Here is a 22234-nt window from a genome sequence, read left to right on the forward strand (position 1 = left end):
AATGCTGAGTAACATACACACAGGTTTCCAAAAGCAGTGCCAGTTGATACATCAGTATGGTAAACATGGATGACCAAAACTGTTTTTATATTTACTGTTTGTTTCAATTATTCCTTTAAGTCTACTACTATTGGAAGCATAAACAAAAAAATCTGGCATCCAGCAATTATGGTGATTGGTAGATGCCAGATAAGTTTTTTTTCTGGTTGCATTAGACTTATTCTTACAATGCCTAACCGTACACTTGCATTAAGAATAAACAGTTTAAAAGACAAAAGACAAAAATACTATGCTGTAGCGGCCAACAGCCTTCATCGCAGGCCAACACAGAAGATGCTGTTCGAACATGGCAATTGAGCAGGCTGCACAAGGCGTCAGCGTGCTGTTCCTATAGGCCGCTACGAAACGCTCTCAGCCAGCCAATCACCGCCAACAGATCACAAAAGGGCCAATCGGCACCCAGGGCGGCACAAACCACACCCATTGATTACGCTGCAACAAAACAGGGTGATCCAGCCAATCACTGATGGCAGGTCATGAGGACACCAATCAGAGCCTGAAGGAACACGGGCCATGCGCGTCGGTCACATGGGAGCCAGGGTCAGCCTGACTATATAAAGAGAGCAGCCAATTCATCAAATCAGTGTTAACTGTACTCCTTGTGTGTATCTTATTTCCTGAGCTATAACCTCAAGGCACGCCACAATACTGTACTTACACTGAACAAACTTCACTTGCATTTTATTTTATTTTCACTCACATTTGAAAACATTAATCATTTAACAGTCGCTGCATCTGCAGGTTCCTCCCCCTCCACGGAACCACCCGAAAGATGAAACCCCCCTCCCCACCTTCCCCAAGTTTATAGATAAAGCCTCTGACCGAGGTGACTCTTACTAAGCAGGGATAAGGAGACACTTTAAGAGAGTTACCCCAACGGTGAATAGCATCAACCAGCTCTTCATCCTGGGTGACACCATTTTATTCAAACACAGCTTTCTACAAACTTTATTCAAACAGCTGCTCTAACCAAAACACAACCAAGGCTGAATATTTGCTCCCAACTTCACCAAAGGTTTATGTGTTTCTTCAGAGAGCATTTAATTACTTTTTCAATTTTAAACATGTATTTTTGCCTATCATCCTATTTATATATTTATTTATTCAGCCCTTTTTTTTGACAGTTTCTTGAGGCTGTTGTTTGTTTGAATTCTGAATGCCAGGGGTTTTACTGTAATAATGTTACAACGATACTTGACAAATTTCACAAAAGGTCCTGTAGCGTCTGTAGGAAACAAATACACATATAACCAACATTTTGGGCCTGATTCCTTTGTCAAGATACAATCACAGCATCTGCAGACTTCTTTTATTCTCTCACCAAATTTCACTTGTCCTCAATTCCTGTAATTCATAAAAGGTTACAGTTGCAATGATGTGAGGAGCATTTTCATTTTCATCATTGTTCAAGTTTGTGAGAACCTACTGTATCAGCTGCTGAAACTTCATCAGCTGTTCAAACATTCTGGCCTCTTCAACCTCTATTCCCTATACGACCTCCTGTGACTGCGATCATAAAACGACTTTGTGATCTCCTCCGGTCATAACTTTGTCTTCGAGACCTCCTCCTTCGATCAGAGTCATTATAACGGTCATATTGAGGTAAACTTCGCTAAGATCTTCGTTCCTTAGATTTCATCTGACCAGGCTTTTTTCGATCACCTTGGGCAAATTGGATCTCAATTTGATGGCCACATACCCACTTTTGGTCCAGGTTGTGGAGTGCTTCTTCTGCATCACGGACATCTTCAAACATGCTAAGCTGTTAAGGAGTCTTTTCACTTTCACAGGTTTCGAACAAATCCTACAATCTTAAATTTGGCTGTCAACTTGACCTTGCACCGTCAGCTTGACCTTTAAATTTTTAAGTGCTTGCCGGAAGGACTTGTCATGAGGGACTGGCCCAAATAAAACATTTGACTTTGACAAAACAACCTTTTTCCAATTGCGGACAAATCGAAGCCTTGACTTTTTCCCTCTTTCAAGCTTTAATCTTTTTTCATCCTCCCTCTCTTTTCTTCAAGCTTGATCCTTAAGAAGTCTTTGGCTTGTTTGCTTGTCTTATGCTTGGATTCTATCTAAAAGGCTCTTTCATAGCTTTGTGGGATCACCAGTTACAGCGGATTGCTTTAAATTTTCTGGTGCTGCCACCCGCCTCGTTCGCTCAGTGCCACGGCCGCCATGTCTCGCTATGCTCGTCCTCCCAACAGCTCGCTGTTCATCAGAAATGTGGGCAAATACATCAGCAACTACTGACACCAATATTGTGTGTCATTTTGATTCCATTCCCGTTTAATTTCAATTTAATATGGTACAAGATGTTGAAAAATGCTTCTTAAATGCTGCAGACAGTATTTTATTGCCTCATGATTGCCTCTAACAATTCAAAGTTCAGATTTATTGTCAGAGTACCTACAATTCATCACATCTTTTTCCCGGTGAGCCAGAATTACCACATTTTTGTAGTGCAAAAAAACGAAAACTCAACAAGATGTATACATGTAAACAAATAAATAAATGTAAACAAACTGTGCAACACAGAGAGAAAAATAATCAATAAAGTACAGAAGTAAGAGTCCTTAAATGAACTTTTGATTGAGTTTGTTGTTGAGGAGTCTGATGATTAGGAGTCTGAACCTGGTGGTGCGAGTCTTGTGGCACCTACACCTCTTTTCTGATGGCAGCAGCGAGAACACAATGTGCTAGGCGGGGTGAGTCTTTGATGATTACTGCTTCCCTCTAACAGTAGCATTCCTTGTAGATGTACTAAATAGTGGGGAGAGTTTTGCCTGTAATGTTCTGGGCTATGTCTTTTATCTTTTGCAGGGCTTTCCACTCAGGGGTATTGATGTCCCAACACCAGACTATGATGCAGCCAGAAATTTGCTAGGATTGCCAAACCTACTCAGACCTCTGAGGTAGTAGAGGTGCTGATGTGATTTCTACACAATGGCATTAATGTGTTGGGTCCAGGAAAGATCCTCTGAGATAGTGAAACCCAAGAACCTAAATTTGCTCACTTTCTCCACCTCTGATCACCAATGATCACTGGATCGTACACCTCTGGCTTTCTCTTCCTGAAGTCAATAATCAGTTCCTTAGTTTTAGTGACATTGAGTGCACCATTTAGTCAAGTTTCCAATCTCTCCCCTGATTCATTTCCCCTTTTTATACAACCCACTACCATGTATAATTGGCAAATTTATTTCTGGTTGTCGCACCAAACCACATTGCGAGTAGAACAAAGGTTTAAATTACCATGGAAGTGGTGTCTATCAGCTCTGTTTGAGTTCAACATACAGTGCATTGTACTTACTTGAAATAATAGTCACATAAATTTCATTTACCATAGAGACCTATTGGTCTCTAATCCCAATGGATACTGAACAACGCATTCATTTAATGTAAAATCCCAACATACTTCTAAGGCACATTATCATACCTAGTGAGATGGAAGTCTGGATGGTGGTAGTAGTCAGAATGGTAGTTTATAAAGATAGGTGTGGAAATGTTTAGGTAGAGACCTCCAAAGTTTATTACTATCCATATCAGAGGAGTGAAGTAAGTCAGAGGTGTCTTAACTTGTCAGAATTGGAGAAATGTAGAAATCTCAGAGGCTTGAATATTGAGTGAGGTTACAGATATGGGCAGAGGATTGGAGATATTTGAACATAAAAATGAGAAACTTAGAAGTGAAGTCATGGTGCTCTGGAAGTTAATGTTGGTCAGCAAATTAAGAAATGTGGGGTAGCAGAAAAAGGACACGCATTAAGGTTAAGAAACAAGATAGAATTTGAATGTATTATATTATGAAAGATTGTCCAAATGGATTAGAACTGGATTAGCTGAGACTAACATTAGCCATACCAGTGATCGATTTGATACCAGCAAAGACGTAGCCAGGATTTATAGAGGATATATGGACAGAAACTCAGCCAAATAGGATACTGAGCATTCAAATTATGACAATTCTTTTTCATTATCAGTTTAATATTTAATATGTCCCAAAATTTGATGCTCCTTATTCACTAATATTGAGCGCTTTGATATTCTGGGTCCCTAGACCCTTTTCATCTTTCACGCATGGTATCTTTATTCCTTTCTTTTAATTAACAATCTTTTTTCTGGAATTTTCCTTTTGGTCTATGTTGGCTTTCATTTGTCACTTGTCTGTCCAGTTTCCAAGTACATTCACTTAGAGTCCACATTTCGTCCAGATGATATTAAACTAGGTCACAATGTAGGCTGAAGTGAGCCCGTAGGCTCACCAGAATATTGCCTGCTATCTGCCATCCATTCAAAGTTAATTACGGGCTACTCATCAAGTACCTTCGCTGATTCACGTGTGCTTCATTTTCAAACTTGCGGAAGTTCTTTGATTTGTGACCTTTACCATGATCACATAAATTTAAGCAAGTTTTATACAGTGCACCCTTCAGAATGATTGCTGTGAATATACATTTAGTTAACTAGTCTTTGGCAATTATCAGTGATAGATCACTACTCATGGATGTCTTTTTTTTAATCTTTTTTTCAATGGATGGAACTGACTCCACTTTGAGATCAATTACCCATTGACTGCCAATGTAACCTTGTGCCATTCTCATTTAGTCAAATGGCAAAAAAATAGGCCACAAAGTCTTCATAGCCTGTCCATTATTAGAAATATTTTCAAACGTGAAGGAATTGTAATCTTTAACCTTTTAAAATAAATTATTGTTGGTAATAAATTATTCATAATGCAGCACTTCATTTCTAAAAAGCTTTATTTCAAATCCTCTCTATCAGGACTAAAAGGAAACGAGTATGGGGAAAAAACGCTAGGAAAATATGATGGACGGTATTAAAAATTGTATTGCAAATCTTCAGTGTAGTTTCTGTAGAACAACATTAAAGTTACTTATTGGTCAATGAGGTTGCAATCCTGATATAACTCAGTAGGGAATATATTGGACTCTGTCTGCAGGCTAGTCAGTGCTAATCTTGAACAGACAAACATCTGTGGATTTATGCTAGGGGCCAAATGTCTATCAGATTTGAGTGCCTGCAGCAATATAATTGTGAGCACATCTTGATTGGATCATGTGCATTTGCATAACACCAGGCATATTACATGTAAAACACTCACCTTGCCCTGATGAGAAGATTTCTAAACTAGAGTGAAGAGTGAACTTTTTACAGCCATCAGAAGGACTAGGGAGTTTCAGTTTCTTGTTCCCAACCACCTTAGAGCCCTTTATTTTCCAGGGCAGATGTCCTAAAACAGTGTGCACTCCTCAATTATAAACATTTCAGTTAACTAAGGAAGAAACGAGTGTATTGGATGGAATTTGGTGCAAAATATTCTGTTCACATTAATGATTGACGCTATGTTTCACTTTTATTGATTGAATGAACACTGCCAAGTAGTGAGGAAGCAACATCTGTGCCTGGTAAACTTACCTAAATTAGGCTGAATACCTGTTTGGGATTCTAATGCAAATGTTTGGCTGAAACTGGTACTGTGCAGATATTCTAATTGATGACTTCTTGATCAGAATTTCATAAAGGGACTAGATCATTAAAGGGATGGGCCATTTTCATTTTCACTATCCTTTATGTGGTTGATCCATGAGAATCCACTGACCAACAATTGCCACTATGAAATTCACTGTTGCTATTGTAAATGAGACTCAAAACTGAGTTTAAATCAAATCTAAGCCCCTTCAGATGAGCTGCCTACTTCTTATATTGTTTATCTGGCTGCTGTATTTTTGTATTTTTGCAGTGAAATCTGAGCCTCCCCTGTCCTTCACACTAACAGATATGGAGCAATGTTTTTCTCAAACATTTTTTTCAGTTCTTTTCAGTTTTTTTTTTCAATTGGCTTCAAGACTAATGATGAATCAAAGTATGATATATCAAAGTTAATTTGTGTACATTTATTGTGAGTTGAAAATAAACACTTTAGTCAGATACAGTAGGTATTTTCTTTCTTTCTTTTTTTTTTCTTTGGCTTGGCTTCGCGGACGAAGATTTATGGAGGGGGTAAAAAGTCCACGTCAGCTGCAGGCTCGTTTGTGGCTGACCAGTCCGATGCGGGACAGGCAGACACGATTGCAGCGGTTGCAAGGGAAAATTGGTTGGTTGGGGTTGGGTGTTGGGTTTTTCCTCCTTTGCCTTTTGTCAGTGAGGTGGGCTCTGCGGTCTTCTTCAAAGGAGGCTGCTGCCCGCCAAACTGTGAGGCGCCAAGATGCACGGTTTGAGGCGTTATCAGCCCACTGGCGGTGGTCAATGTGGCAGGCACCAAGAGATTTCTTTAGGCAGTCCTTGTACCTTTTCTTTGGTGCACCTCTGTCACGGTGGCCAGTGGAGAGCTCGCCATATAACACGATCTTGGGAAGGCGATGGTCCTCCATTCTGGAGACGTGACCCATCCAGCGTATTTAAAATAATGGAGAATACATTGACTACATTCTGATCAAATTTCATGGCCTGTTAAAATGGTTTATATTTTTCTAATACTACATGTTCATTCATAGAATAAAAACAAGCTACTTACATTAAGAAGTTCACAGACATTTTGATTTTCCAGTTGAGCCATTCTTCAGAAATTTGTGAATATAGTTAAATTACTTTTATTCCAAATTCCTGGGAAAATTGGAAATTTAGCAAAGGTTAAGAGAGATAAAAACTAGATAACATGGGTTAAGGATGAAAGGGAAATTTTAAAAGGAAAATTAGGAGGGACCTCTTCAAGGAACAAGTGGTGAGGGCTTGAAACAAGCTGCCAGCTGAATTGGTAAATGCAGGCTCAATGTTGACATTTAAGAAAAACTTGGACAGATACGTGGATGAGAGGGATAAAGAGAGAGATTATGCAGGAGCAGGTTATTGGGGCTTGGCAGAACAATAATGCGGCATGGACTAGGAGGGCCGAAGGACTTTCTTCTGTGCTGTACTGTTCTATAGTTCTGTGGTTCTATATATTTGCATTGACATGGTCCTTGTGATCATCTCTGACAGAATAACACAAACCATTAGAAGGCTATTTTTTGAGATACTATCAATTCCCTCTGCAGCCCATTTATTTTGTGTAAGTCTGGAGGGGGACCAGGCCTTTTACATTTGGTGATTCAGCACCTGGCAAACGTTGATTTCTATGCAGGATGCTCTTTTATGTCTAGATGATTTCTGTGCATGCTGGAAATTCTGTGAACTGAGAATATCTCGAAGCAGATTTAGGAAGCTCGCTTCTCTGATCTTATGCAGTTTTTTTTTTCTGTAGATTCTGAAGCCCAGTTTCTGTCATAGAGTCATAAACATACAGCATGGAGAAGACCCTTCAGCCCAATTAGTCCATGCTGACGAATTAGTAATTCTGGGCTAATCCTCTTTGCTTCTGTTTGGTCTGTATCCCTCAAAGATGCTCCCGTCCTTAAATCTGCCAATTAACATTTTATATTAAGCTACATAGCTTTGCTCAGAACTGCTTGCTATCTCCTCAGTCAATTCCATCTATCTTCCTTAACTCCTCTGCCATCCCTTTTCCAGTCAGGAATCTACCTTCATCCTGTGCGCTTAACCAAGTCCAGAGGATTTTGTCTACCACTCAGGCATCCCCTGCTTCCCTACTGTCTTTGCAACCCTCCTCATTTCCTGCTATTGAAGTTGCCAGGTGCTAAAATCAAATTGTGTTCCTTACAAACGCATTAAGAACAATTTAGCAAAGGAGAATTTGGATTGATGACAAGCAGTTTTAAATCCATCTCTCAACTTTCTGAGCCAAAAATTGTTTAAACAATGCTGGAACTCACATCAGAGAATGATATTAATGGTTGTGATTTCTGGGATTGTTGCTGAATTGAGATGAGACTTTTCCATGAGTGCCTTTGGATTCATTGCAGCTGGATACCATTGCTTCAAGGGCGATTGGATGCTGAGGATGCCTTTAATTTACTCTGAGACCTGACATAGTATAAGGAGGTAGATTCAATATATGTAGAGTGGAAGGCATTATTATGCACAGAGAATTACACACACAAGAAACGATTAGAGAAGAACCAAACGTTTAATAAAAAAAAGGAAATGAGACTTCTGTATAAAAAGAAACATGGATGAGAGCAAAATGAAGGATATAAGGATAACACAGAAACAAGGAATAGAATTAAATCACAGTTGATTTAAACATGGGACACTTATTTTTTAAATGATCCTTGAACATTTAGCATCAATTGTATGACATCACACATTTTAAGTCAGACAAAACACACCACCACACCTTGAACAGTGGTCAGAGAACTGACCAGGGGTGTAATCTAGGACAGTCATTTATACCAAGCTATGATTATGCCTCAGAACTCATTTAGATTAATTGGTGTATCATAATTCTTCAAGCAGACGCTCCACGAAATGTATCTTGTCAGGGCGCTTTTCTCAGGATTTCAATGCATAGATTAATTCAAAGTGCAAGTGTGAGACTGAATTGTTACACCTAAGAGTTTATCTATTGACAACCTTCCAGGAGATGAAGGACAGAGTTTCTATTGCTTCATAGAGAGAACGACTGCACTTAATCTCATGGGATGATTGAGGAGTTCTTAATCATTTTCCCAAACCCAGGTCTGAGAATCTCTTGTGTTACTGGGTGTTAGGCTTTGAAAGTGATTGTAATTCATGCACATTTTTTCTCAGGTGGTTGTGAACTATTTATTAGGGTGTCGTGCCACACAGCTTCCACAACTTGCCTTAGTGACTCCAAAAGGAAGGTATAGTTATGTTGTCTTGTACCTGTGCATGATGGAGTGAAACAAAGCAATGGAAATGTCTATGAATAATCTTTTGTTTTATCAGCCCTGTTCTAAATTTGACAGGAGGATTACAACGGCCAGCCTCTCCGAAGTCTGAATGTGACAGCAGGAAACTTGATAAGGGGGAGAAAGGAATGGAAAGTGGAACCTCCTGTAATGAGCTCTCCACCTCTAGTTGTGAAAGCCAGTCAGAAGCCAGCACTCCGCAGGAGAACGTCGCTTGTGCATCGCAGCCCACACCATCTCAGCCTAATACCCTGACGCTGGATCGGCCTTCCAAGAAAACCCCCATTCCATGGTTGCAACAGCCCGACAAACGCAGAAACAGTGAACTTTTTCAAACGCTGATGAACAATTCCCGTGATCCAAGCCTCTGCAAAAAGAAAATTAATGAAAAGTTGAGCGTTGAGGATGAAATGAAGAAATGCATCCAAGATTTTCAGAAGATCAAAATTCCTGTCCAGTTTCCAGAGCGCAAGCGCCCATGGCAGTCTGAACTATTACATAAGTATGGACTTTAAAATTCAAAGGAAGGACTTGTTGCAGCTTGGATTATATTTGAAATAAGGATTTGTTGTTTGCATTCACATTGTTTGTCTTATACTTCCTATCTTTTCCATTAAATTGTGATAAGTTTGCAAACAAAAAATCTGGAAGGGCTGATCATAAGAAATTATGGTTTTATGGTCCACACCTGAGGTATACATAAAATATAAATACATTAAATTTAATCTACTGACTGCCCACGAGTTAGCTTATAAATGTATTGTGCTTTATTACAGTATGATAAATAACAGTTGCAAATCTAATGGATTCTCCACCAATATATCAATGTGTCAGAAATGGTTATTTATGGGCTTAATGATTGGATATGATACATCTCTCATAAACTTCAAAGGTGGTGTTCAGTGAAGATCCAACCGGTTAGTATGGACAGCTGTAGCTCAGTTACTTTCATGAAAGCAAGTAATTAGACCTGTCCGTCCTTTTTAAGCAGAAATACACAATTTAGTTGCATATTTCTTTGAATGTTTACTTTTAATGTAGGCATGGATTATGCAGTTTCAATAAAGATAAAAACCAAACGCCTACTTTTCAGGTCAGAATATATTTGAAGAATCCACAACATTTATTTAAAAAGTTTTAGCATATGTTACTTTAACAAGGGTAAAATTGTTAACATTTGTTTTTTAAAACCATATTTAACTCCATACCTGTTAACATTGAAAAACAGTGCCATTCAGAAATTGCCAATATGGGATATGGATATGAAAGCTGAAAGTGTCCTCTGTGTACAATGGAAAATTTTCTGGAGCTGTTTCCAGGTGCCGTGGATTCTCACCAAATATGAGAAGATATTGTCATTTTCAAAATCACCAGTGAAGGTATCCACCAGCATTCCCACATTTAGGAGAGAAATCCTGAAAGCTTGGTTACCTTCATTCTGACCTGCCCAAGCCCAAGTTCCTCATATTTCTCAAAAGCAATAAACCACAGATAATGAAAACCTGAGTTAAAATCAGAAAACTGCAAATATTCAGCAGGTTGGGCAATATCTATGGTGATACAAACTATCAATGTTTAAAACTGGTCTTTTTTTAACCTCTCCTGCCTTCCAAAGAAACACATTCCTTCCCTTCTGTTTAATCATCTCTGGATTTTAGAATACTTATCTCTAATTTTTCCCAGTTTTGATGGTCATTCATTATATAGTACATGTGTAAGTCTGCTCTCAGAAAAAAAAATAGACCATGTGATACATTGTTATACCAGATGTGGCTGTTTAGGTGAGAATTATTGTCTTTAATAAAGGATGTTATTTGCCGCACTACCACCATCTAATTATCATGCATACAAAAACATCAACAATTCCACAGACACCACACTGGTGTGTTTGGGATATTTTTGCTTGAAGAATCAACAGAGCAGTGATCTGATATGTGTGGAGGAAGGAAAACAGTGTTCTTAAAATAGAACAGCGTTGATGGCAGTACATGGTAGAAATATCAGGGAGCATGAAAGACCCTGTAAGACTTGACATTCACCCAATAAAAGAAATGATTGGAGATGTACCTGACTGCAAACACCACTCTGGATCCCCCAGGTTGACGTGTAGAAATGTGACAGAATGTCGAAAAGAAAGGGGAAGAATGTACTGTTGAAAGTGGCAGGGCCAGAATACATGAAATGCTGGTGAGTCTACTGACACTGTGAATTATTGATGCAGTCTCTTATGAGAGAAAAAAAATCCTCAAAGGACATTTTTATCCAGCGGAGTTAGGGATTTTCAACATTGGAATGTGCTTTGGCATTGAGGAGTGGGTGACTGAGGCTGAAGATAGGAGCAAAAGATGACATTTCCCTTTCCTTTTTAGATCAGATGACGTGAGATATTTTAACATGAGAACCAATGGTGAGAGAATGTTAGTTAAGCTAGTTGACAGGATAGGATCAGGTAGGGTGACCACATGTGGAAGTGAAATTAAAAGACCATTGTGCTTGCTGTGTGATTCTAAGAGGTGAACACATGAGAAAGGATGCTGATGGTGGAGACCCCTCCTTGTTCCCTGCATCTTGCCAGGCACCCACCAACAAAATGACTGGAAATTCTTGGGTCCTCCACCCAAAGAGTGTCAAATATGATGGTGTCAAGTGGTCATGAAGAGGTACTCCTTACATTGAAATACTGTATGCATACCAGAAGGACTTGAAAATTATCAGTATATTCACCTCCATGGCTCCAGGCTGACAGCATTTTGGTGGTTTTAAAGTCATGGTTACAATATCGGTCATCCACTGAAGAGAACAACTAATGCAGCTGTGAATAACTGCTAATATGTTATGAAATGTGACCAGTTGTTCAATGCAACTGCATCAGTAAACTGGTGTGCAGTTCTGTACCATGCCTCAGGGAATCTCATGCGTATTTGGGGAACTGTCATGTCTGGTCTGGAGAGAGCTACCAATGATCATGGCCAAGCACATAAGGTAGCTGATACTGATGGAGAAGGAGTGGCCATGAGCAACGGGCCAGTGATTCATGGTGTTGGCACAACACCTCTTTAGAGGTGTTAACCTTTCACTAGCTCATACCGTGGCATTGTCAGGTATAAGGACTAGATCACATTTATCTGGAAGCTGGGTCCAATTATTTATACCTGAGACTGATACCTATGGTCCAGAAGTTGCAAGTAGAGGAGGAACTGCATAAGTGAGCAAAGAATTGGTCTTTGGAGAAGGTGCAATGGTTCGGTAGTATACACCAAGGCAGATTAAAAAATGTACAGTTACATGGGGACTACAAAATGATCATCAACAGAATTCAGGATGAGGGAATTATCCAATGCCTGGTTCACCCCCAGTTTTAGATTTTCTCAGTCTTGTTTGCATTCTCTGCACTTTGGCAAGCCTGATATATGTAACCACTTTTCACAGTTAAATATTGGCTACATGACAATTAATATGCACTGAGGATTTTAGATTTACAACAAGTAACTTTACAAGTCAAACCCAAGTATAGTTCAGTTAGTGACAGATAGGCTGTAAGGGATCATCAAACCAATAGCCCCGCAATACAGAAGCTTTATGCTGTAGAGGACAGTCACTGTCCAGCTGAGGTGGAACAAGTGTCCATTTACGTACTTGATATTTATTTACCTAGGATTCAGAATTCACAAGATCTATTTGAACAGAGATCTATTTGAATTATTTTTTTAAATGGTAGTTGTGTTGAGTGAGAGGAAGCTCACTAATGTCTCTGTGCTTCATGGGGAGCTCTGGTGTGACAACATTTCTCCTGGGTTTGGCCATCACATTTAGTGCCCATCACAAGTTATCGCACAAAGTGGAGCCTCAATTGAGCTGAAGTCATTCCAAGTGCTGTTTTGCAGTGTCGTGGTTGGCGGTATTAACTACATCATGATATCGGGGATTGAAATATGATATTTTCTTTTATCCTACCTGGACTTTCAACACGAGTGAGAAAATTTGAAAAAGAGGTTCCAGCACAAACATGGAAATGTCCCCTCCAGAGCATGCACATTGACTTTTTTTCACTTGCAAATGGAACATTTCAACCAGCAGTAAAAAGCCACGCAAAGTGATTGAAAGTTTTGCTACATAAAACAGGTATTCCCAAAGCATATTTTATCGTGGTTCGGACGAGAGCTTTTTGTAATCCAGGCCTTCATTGAAGGACTATGTTTTAACAATGGTCCAGAGTTCATATCTGTTCAGTTTTTCAAATTCATTTTGCTCCAATGGGCATGGATTAATGTTCCTATTACATCAACAGGGAGGGCGACAATCTCTCAACACGCTGAGAGGAACCAATGTAAAAACAATTGCCAGGTAAGGAGTCCAAGGGCAATTGGCTGACATTAAGTCTTGTTATCTACATAATGATGTCTGGCTCCACCACAGAGTCTGTCCCACCAGTCCTGCAGATGGGTTGTGGACTTGGCTGAGCTCAGCAGTATAACTTTGAAGGACAAATAGCTGGAGGGGTTGATGAAAGTAAAGAAACTGAGAGAGACAAATTCAAGTTTAAGAGAATGTATCAGTGCTCTAAATATCAGACGATGAAGGATCATCATGATGGAAGCTTCGGGAGCCTGTCGAGGTACTAAAAGGCAGGAAGTATGTAATGAAGATGGACAACAGAAATCAAAATGTTCATGGGGGATCAATTAGTACATACATGATGTGATTAAAAGGGTGAAGTACAGGACAAGCTTGGATTTGGATTATTAGATAGTTTAAGGATCACTCGTCAAGATTTGGGTCAGGAGGCCCAGAAGATTAGAAACAAAATGGATGACTCAGAGCCTGCAAGAAGCATTGATCCACCAGAACTACAGGCCCCTGGAATGAGCACCTCATCTATGACATGTGCATCATTGCAACTGAGGAAATTCCTTTATTTGGTTTAAATAATAGCTTTGTGCATGAGTAAATATTTAATAGATTGTGTAACTTTATGTGTATAAATAGTTGATGGTTTGTATTTGTTTATATGACCATAAGAGATAGAAGCAGAATTTGGCCATTCAGACCACCAAGTCTGCTCTGCCATTTGAATCATTCTTTCTTTCAACCCCATAGATTTCCCTTCTTCCCATAACCTTTGACACCCTTACTAATCAAGAACTCCAACCTTTGCTTTAAATATACCCAGTGACTTGGCCTTCACAGTCTTTGAATTCCAGGTTCACTACCCTCTAGCTGAAATCTGTTTGAATGGGATGTCCTTTCATTCTCTATTTACTGTCAAGCAGTGTTATAGAGTCATAGAGTTCATTGGCACCATGAAAAGAGGCCAGCATTGTGAAGATGTACAAGAATAGCTTTCAAGATTTATTGCAAATGACATTGCCATTTAGATGAGAAGTGCTGGTTTCAATAAACATTGTTCTTAAAGTTCTATCTCTGATGTTTTCATCTAGAGTTCACAGCATTATAACAACATTCCACAAATACTACATTAATTACCCATCACCATATAACAATTACAGCACAGAAACAGGCCAACTTTGCCCTTCTAGTCCATGCCGAACACTTTCTCCCAGCACCCCCCCCCTCCCACCCAATGACCTACACTCAACCTGTAACCCTCCATTCCTTTCCCAACCATGTCCAAATCCAACCTCCTTAAATGCTAATATTGAGCCTGCCTCCACCACTTCATCTGGAAGCTCGCTGAAACATTTATTTCCCACAGGTGTTGCCTGACCTGCTGAGTGTTTACAGTGTTCACTACTTTGATTCTGTGCTACTGTATGTTGTTCATGAACATGTTGGCAAACATATATCGGTTGGGAAATAGTTCAGGTCTTTTCTCATCAGACCGGGCAGCATCTGTGAAAAGAAAAACAGAATTAATATTTCAGATCTTCCCACAAATGGTGCCTGACCTGCTGAGTGTTTTCACCATTTTCTGTTTTTGATTCAGATTTCCAATATCTGGAGTATTTTCATTTTCAATTACACTCTACTTCCCATTTCCAGACAGAGCTTAAACATAGAAACATAGAAACATAGAAGATAGGAGCAGGAGTAGGTCATTCGACCCTTCGAGCCTGCTCCGCCATTCAACGAGATCATGGCTGATCTTAAAGTTCAGTACCCCATCCCCGCCTTCTCTCCGTAACCTTTAATACCCTTATACTGAAGAAATATATCTAATTCCCTCTTAAATATATTTAATGAACCTGCCTCTACTGCCCTCTGTGGCAATAAATTCCACAGATTCATCACCCTCTGGGTAAAGAAATTCCTCCTCATCTCGGTCCTAAATGGTTTGTCTATTATCCTCAAACCATGGCCCCGGGTTCTGGATTTTCCCATCATTGGAAACATCCCATCTGCATCCATTCTGTCCAGTCCTGCCAGAATTTTATATGTCTCTATGAGATCCCCTCTCAATCTTCTAAACTCCAGGGAGTACAATCCCAATTTGCGCAATCTTTCCTCATAAGTCATTCCTGCTATTCCAGGTATCAGACTGGTGAATCGCCTCTGCCCTCCCTCCATTGCAAGATCATCCTTCCTTAGATAAGGTGACCAAAACTGCACACAATACTCCAGGTGTGGTCTCACCAAGGCCCTGTACAGCTGTAGTAAGGTATCCTTGTTCCTATACTCAAACCCTCTTGATATGAAGGCCAACATACCATTTGCCTTTTTAACTGCCTGCTGTACCTGCATGCTCGCCTTCAGAGACTGATGTACAAGTACCCCTAGGTTTCTCTGTGCTTCCCCATCTCTTAATCTATTGCCATTCAAATAGTAATCTGCCCTCCGGTTTGTATTACCAAAGTGGATAACCTCACATTTATCCACATTGTAGTGCATTTGCCATGTATCTGCCCAGTCCCTCAATTTATCCAAATCATACTGGAGCTTCCTGACCCCCTCTTCCATGCACACAACCCCTCCTAGCTTAGTGTCATCTGCAAATTTGGAGATATTACATCCAATCCCCTCATCCAGATCATTAATGTAAATTGTGAACAGCGGGGGTCCCAGTACAGATCCCTGTGGCACCCCACTGGTCACCGCCTGCCACTCAGAAAACGAGCCATTTATCCCAACTCTCTGTCTTCTACCTGCCAGCCAGTTCTCAATCCATATCAATACTTTGCCCCCAATCCCATGAGCCTTGATTTTGGAAGCCAGTCGTTTATGCGGAACCTTATCGAAGGCCTTTTGGAAGTCCAGGTACACCACATCCACTGGCTCTCCCCCATCTATTTTACATGTCACCATCTCAAAGAATTCCAATAGATTTGTAAAGCATGAGTTACCTTTTGTAAATCCATGTTGACTCTGTCCGATCCCTTCTCTGCTAGTCATATGCTCCGCTGTTACATCCTTAATAATGGATTCCATCATTTTGCCCACTACTGATGTAAGGCTCACCGGCCTATAATTCCCCACTTTTTCTCTACCCCCCTTTTTAAATAATGGGGTAACATTAGCTACCATGGGTACTGATCCTGAGTCTATCGAGTTCTAGAAAATAATTCTTAAAGCATCTGCTTTATAGTGGTGTAACATTAGCTACCATAGGTACTGATCCTGAGTCTATCGAGTTCTAGAAAATAATTCTTAAAGCATCTGCTATCTGAATGCCCACTTCCTTAAGTACCCTAGGATGTAGATTATCAGGCCCTTGGGATTTACCTGCCTTCAATCCCATCAATTTCCCCAAGACCATGTCCTTAGAGATACTGATTTCTTTCAGTTCCTCCCTTGCATTAGTCTCTATGTTTCCCAACATCCTTGGGAGGTTATTTGTATCCTCTCTTGTAAAAACAGAACTAAAGTAAGAATTTAATTGGTCTGCCATTTCCTTATTCCCCATTATATATTCCCCTGATTCCGACTGCAAGGGACCTACTCTGGATTTCACCAATCTTTTCCTCTTGACATATTTATAAAAGCTTTTGCAGTTGGTTTTTATATTTGCCGCAAGCTTACTTTCGTAATTTATTTTTGCTCTCTTGATTAATCCCTTTGTCCTCCTTTGGTGCATCTTGAACTGCTCCCAGTCTTCGGTTGCGGTACTTTTTTTGGCCAATTGATATGCTCTCTCTTTGGACCTAATGCTGTCTCTAATTTCCCTTGTTATCCACGGTTGAGTCACCTTTTTTGGTTTATTTTTATGCCAAACCGGTATAAACGATTTTTGCAATTTCTCCATTAGATCTGTGAATGCTTTCCATTGTCTATCCACAGTCAACTCCTCCATAAACACCACCCAATCAATCTTACTCAACTCCCGTCTCATACCATTATAATTCCCTTTATTTAAATTCAGGACCTTAGTCTCGGTTTTAATTTCATCACTCTCCATGTCGAGTGAGAATTCGATCATATTGTGATCGCTCCTACCCAAAGGGCCTCGTACAACAAGATTGTTGATTAGCCCCTTATCATTGCATAATACCCAATCTAAAATGACCTGCTCCCGAGTTGGTTCCTCGACATATTGGACTAGATAACCGTCCCATAAACATTCAAGGAATTCCTCCTCCTCAGTATTTTTACTAATTTAGCTAGTCCAATCTATATGCAAATTAAAGTCTCCCATGATGACAGCTGTTCCTTTATTGCACGCTTTTCTAATTTCTCTTTTAATGCCTTCCCTCACCTCTACACTACTATTTGGAGGCCTATATACCACCCCCACTAACGTTTTCCGCCCCTTGCTATTCCTCAGTTCTACCCATATAGATTCCGCATCTTCTGAGTTGATATCCTTTCTGTCAATCGTGTCGATCCCTTCTCTCACCATCAATACTACCCCATCCCCTTTTCTTTCTTGCCGATCCCTCCTAAATATCGTAAACCCCGGGATGTTAAGTTCCCAGGCTTGCCCACCCTGCAGCCATGTTTCTGTAATCTCAATCAAATCATAGTTTTCATCTTTGATATGACACTAATATATTTCATAAAAATTAATATAAAATGCAATCAAATGTACTTAAAACTAAAAAAAAATGTTAATGCTCTTTATGTTTCACAGCAGATGTCTTAAATTGTTTCAGTTTTCTCAAATAAACTGATGTTTTCATCCAGAGTATCAGAATCGTTTAAAAACCTTTCACTTAATAATGGCAAATGTATCTGCAGGTCCATGGAGCAATCAGTTTGTAGAGCATGTTCTTATAACATAGGAACAAGAATAGGATGTTTATCTTGTCACATTATCAATTGTATTATGGCTGATCTGCGACCGAATTCCAAATTCCTACCTTTGGTTTCATCCCTTAAAAATATTTGTGCATGTCGTTCCAAATCTCCTGCCTGAAAGCTCCGGAATGTTATTATGCGTTGTCATAACGACGTTGCTGTTCTCCAAACAGATTGCATGTTCAAATGTCAGTATAATTGAAAGCTTTAAAAAATTTATTCTAGTTCACCAGTCTCTTGCCCTGGAGGTATAAATGCCAACATTCCACAAAGCTTTTTTTTCTAAACCTGTCCTTTTTAACAATTGATGTACATGGACTACTATTTTCACCAAAAGGAAAGGACACTGTTTTTTTTTCCCTTTTAGCTTCATAGTAGGGGATTTCACATTTGCCTAAATTGCAATCTCTTGCCATATATTCTATTTGCTTGGAAAATTGGAGATTAATACATGTCTAACATGCCATCATTCACCTGAGTGTTAATAAAATCTAAGCAACATTCTGTCTGTTCCACTCCTTCACCCCTCAAAGAAATTAAAAGTTGGAAAATTATTTTCTTGTGGAGTTCTGCTTTTTGAATGGAATGCAGTAGGTCAAATGAACAAATGGCACTAATGGATGAAAATGAACATATGGCACTGATGGATAGAAAAACATCGACTAGTCCACTGAGGACATCCCATTCATTCATTCATTCCTCACAGTGAGTTGTTTCTACCTAGGACACCCCAGGTGGCATGACCTAGTGGCATTCTGTTACTGACTTTCAAACTTAGCTCCTTTGATAGGTATACACGAAATTATGATGGGTATCGATAGAGTAAATACAAGTAGGCTTTTTCCACTGACATTAGATGAGACACAAACCAGAGGACATGGGTTAAGGATGAAAGAGGTGAAGTTTAGGAGGAATATTCAGGGGAATTTCTTCACACAGAGAGTAGAAAGATCTGTCAGCTGAAGTGGTGCATGTGGGCTCAATTTTAATATTTAAGAAAAGTTTGGAAAGATGTATGGATGAGAGAGATACGGAGCACTCCAGACTGGATGCAGGCCAGTGGGATAAGGCAGAATAATACTTTGGCATAGACTAGAACAGTGGTTTTCAAACTGCTCCCCTAAACTCATATTCCACCTTGAGCAATCCGTATGCTCTGTGATTAGTAAAGGATTGCTTAAGGCAGTATGTGTGTGGGGGGAAAAAGGTTGAGAATCACTGTTCTAAACCCAAACTTTTACTGAAATATTTTGCTTGAGAAAAATTGTCATTGGCCCATTTCCTTTGGAGTTATGAAACAAGTCAATTAAGTACAATTAAAACAGTGGTTTTCAAACCTTTTTCTTTCCAGTCACATACCACCTTAAGCAATCCCTTACTAATCACAGAGCACTTATGGCATAGAGATTGCTTAAAGTGAAATGTGAGTTTAGGGGGGAAGTTTGAAAACCACTCAACTAGAAGATTGAAGGTGCTGCTTTCTGTGCTTTAATGTTCTATGGTTTTATTATTGGTTTGCCTTTTTTAATGGTGAAGAAGGTGAGAGGGATTGGAGATGGGGAGAAAGTGGTCTAGTTTTAAAGCAAAGTGAGTTTTTTCCTGCATCACTCAAGTAGTTTTCTTAATAACTGAAGCAAAAGTTGCTATTGCAATGGACTCTGCAAAACTTCGCTGGCAAGAATAAAGGAATATACTTCAGGGAAAAAATGCTACATAAACTGGGAACAATAGAACTACAATCAACTGTGTAGGTAAAAACCATTGCTAATGTTTTCCTTTCCCATTTTCAAAATTATATGTTCACTTTTCATTAATATTTCAAGGTAGTTCATTGTAACTTCCCAAGTTGTATTTTTAATAAAATTATAATCTGACCCATCAAAGCAAAGGTGACAGTGCAAACCGCTGGGCACCAAAACTAGTGGGTTAGGAACCTCATCTAAAGTTGCAAGACTGGAATAAAACCATAGAACACTACTGCACAGAAACAGGCCCTTTTACCCATCTAGCCCATCCTGAAATATGATTCTACCAAGTCCTATTGACCTGACCATAGCCCTCCATACCACTCCCATCCATGTAACTTTCTAATTTCTTCTTAAATATCAAAATCTAGACCACAATCTTCTCTTCAGCTCAGATCTTCCACTTACTTTAAGGAATGAGTGTCTGATATATTTGACAAATTAGAAGTAGCTGAGTAGCTGTTCCATTTGGTTCTCTATTAGTCAATACTCTTCTTAGGCCCATATCGGGCATAAGGGATTATAATTCTCATTTATCCCTGTGAACTGTATCGCATAAATTATGCCTTGGAAAATAGTGGACCAAGGTGCTGGTTGAAATCCAGGTGCAAACTGCTATTGTCCCACATTTTGGCCCAAGCATACAATTGGAATTGTATGATGGCAAAAATAATACAGCTAGAATTTTCAGGCAAGTTTTCCAATCTCCCTTCCAACAACTTTGGTGAAATTTCAACTAAAATTTTAACAAACAAGCACATAGACAGTGCTTCTGCCAGTTCTCTGACAATTACCACATCCACAGATTACCCATGGTTCTTTTTGGAAACTGGCTTCAGAAGAAGCACACTCACATGTTTCACCTTTGAGGAAGACAACAAACAAGTGTTCCTACGATGCATTGTGTTATGAGTGACATCATGATTTTATCACACTGCTATATGCAGAAGCCTTCTTTGTTTATCCTGGCTTGAACATCTCCTACAACCATTATTTCACTCCAAAAAAACAAGCTCTTTACGATGTTCTGAGATCATAAAAGAGGTTCATAAATGCTGATCTTTCTTCCTTATAAAGAGAATTATTGTATTTCAATAATCTTGCTTAATATCTCTCAAATGGTAATATTATTTACTGTAACATGATTTAGTGTGCAATAGTATTATGAAGCCAGATGTGATTACCAGAAGAATATTTCATGATTGGTTCTGCTATCATGGAAATTTTAACAAATTGAGAGTATCCAAAATTTAACAGGTATTCTGGAAGTAAGCTGGCGGTTATTTTAGCATATGAGTTGGATAAGATAGACATATATCTGGATTTCACATTGAATGTCATTGCCATCACTTTCCAGGCTACAATTCATCGGACTTTCTATTTACAAAAAAAAAAGAACTGGATTGGTTCTCCAACAGAAATTTTCGAAAATATAAGATCGTCATTACTTCCAGTGAAAGCAACATATGTGAAATGATATAAACCATGATCTCTGTTGCTGTGTTTGTCATAAGTAATGTAGCTCTGCTCTGTTTGTTGCTACTTTTAACTTCAACAATTTGAAAATGGCTATTTCACTTTAAAGCAAGTTGAATGTGTTTTGCTTAGAGCAGGATTATCTTGTTTTAAAAATTAAAAGTATTTAAATCCTTTGTCTTTTTATTCTTTCTTTTGAACTTTTGTCTAATGAATCTTGGTGGCATCATCTTGTAGTTAAATTCGAGTTCAGTCAATGTAGGGGAGTTGAAGAACTCAGTAATATCATTTCAAATATTTTAATAACTGAAAACAAAAATAATTTCCATTTGAATTACTTGGCTTGCATCATCTTTCTAAAGCAAGGATGGTGGAAAAGCTGCCAATGAAGAATGAACTATCCAACTATAGACGACACTTTCCAGCTTCTAGTATTTCCTAATTTCAAAATGTGTCATCTTCGAGGAAACGTGGGGACGATATTCCAGATTATTATCTTATTAATGCAATAAACCAAACTTTGTAAATGCAGCTTTATGTAGCTTTAATTCGTTGTTAAAATGGATAAACGTTGCATAACTTTGCATTAAGATTTTCATTACGATGAATATGCAAAGCATTCGGCTATATTTAAAGATATAACAATATTCAACTTTAAAGAGATATACAAGAAGAAATAAGACAAATTCAAAGAAACTTATCTTGAGCTCACATCTCCTTCATAGTTCGTCAAAGAATGAGATGCAAGTTCTTAGTCTGTGCAGATATTATGATGTATTGCATCATAGTTGCTATGGTAACACTACAAACAATCCTTTTTCTTAAAGAGATAGGCACAAAATTAACGAAGTATTCAAAAAGCAAGGTTTTAACTTTTACACCAACCTCTCCTCATTACAGAAGAGTTTCACTCATGGGATTTCACATTTCTGTGTGGTCTGTTAGTGATAGGTCAAATCGTAAATACTT

General features: G+C 39.0%; 1 protein-coding gene and 1 long non-coding RNA gene across 12 annotated transcripts in view; one reads left to right on the forward strand and one right to left on the reverse strand.

Annotated features, from left to right (window-relative positions):
- The window catches only part of LOC138757458 (BTB/POZ domain-containing protein KCTD8-like), a 179122-nt gene extending 169188 nt beyond the window's left edge, over positions 1–9934 (forward strand). For 2 of the 9 annotated variants that reach the window (XM_069924759.1, XM_069924761.1), the window contains 2 exons: positions 8734–8807; positions 8913–9205. In XM_069924759.1, the coding sequence (XP_069780860.1) occupies positions 8734–8807; positions 8913–9110 (272 nt within the window). In that variant the 3' untranslated portion in view covers positions 9111–9205. Of the gene's footprint in view, positions 1–8733; positions 8808–8912 lie in introns of those variants that run through there. The other 7 variants (XM_069924762.1, XM_069924763.1, XM_069924767.1 and 4 more) reach the window with 6 other exon arrangements.
- Positions 1–18156, reverse strand: part of LOC138757461 (uncharacterized) — a 34794-nt gene extending 16638 nt beyond the window's left edge. Inside the window, exons 1-4 of one of the 3 annotated variants that reach the window (XR_011353616.1) lie at positions 18107–18156; positions 14581–14705; positions 7857–8007; positions 6602–6690 (exon numbers count right to left, since the gene is read on the reverse strand). This is a non-coding gene — a long non-coding RNA (uncharacterized lncRNA). The remainder of the gene's footprint in view (positions 1–6601; positions 6691–7856; positions 8008–14580; positions 14706–18106) is intronic. The other 2 variants (XR_011353615.1, XR_011353614.1) reach the window with 2 other exon arrangements.
- Positions 18157–22234: the final 4078 nt, after the last annotated feature.

Source organism: Narcine bancroftii, chromosome 3 (assembly GCF_036971445.1).
Source record: "Narcine bancroftii isolate sNarBan1 chromosome 3, sNarBan1.hap1, whole genome shotgun sequence".
In the NCBI taxonomy this organism is placed as follows: Eukaryota; Metazoa; Chordata; class Chondrichthyes; order Torpediniformes; family Narcinidae; genus Narcine; species Narcine bancroftii.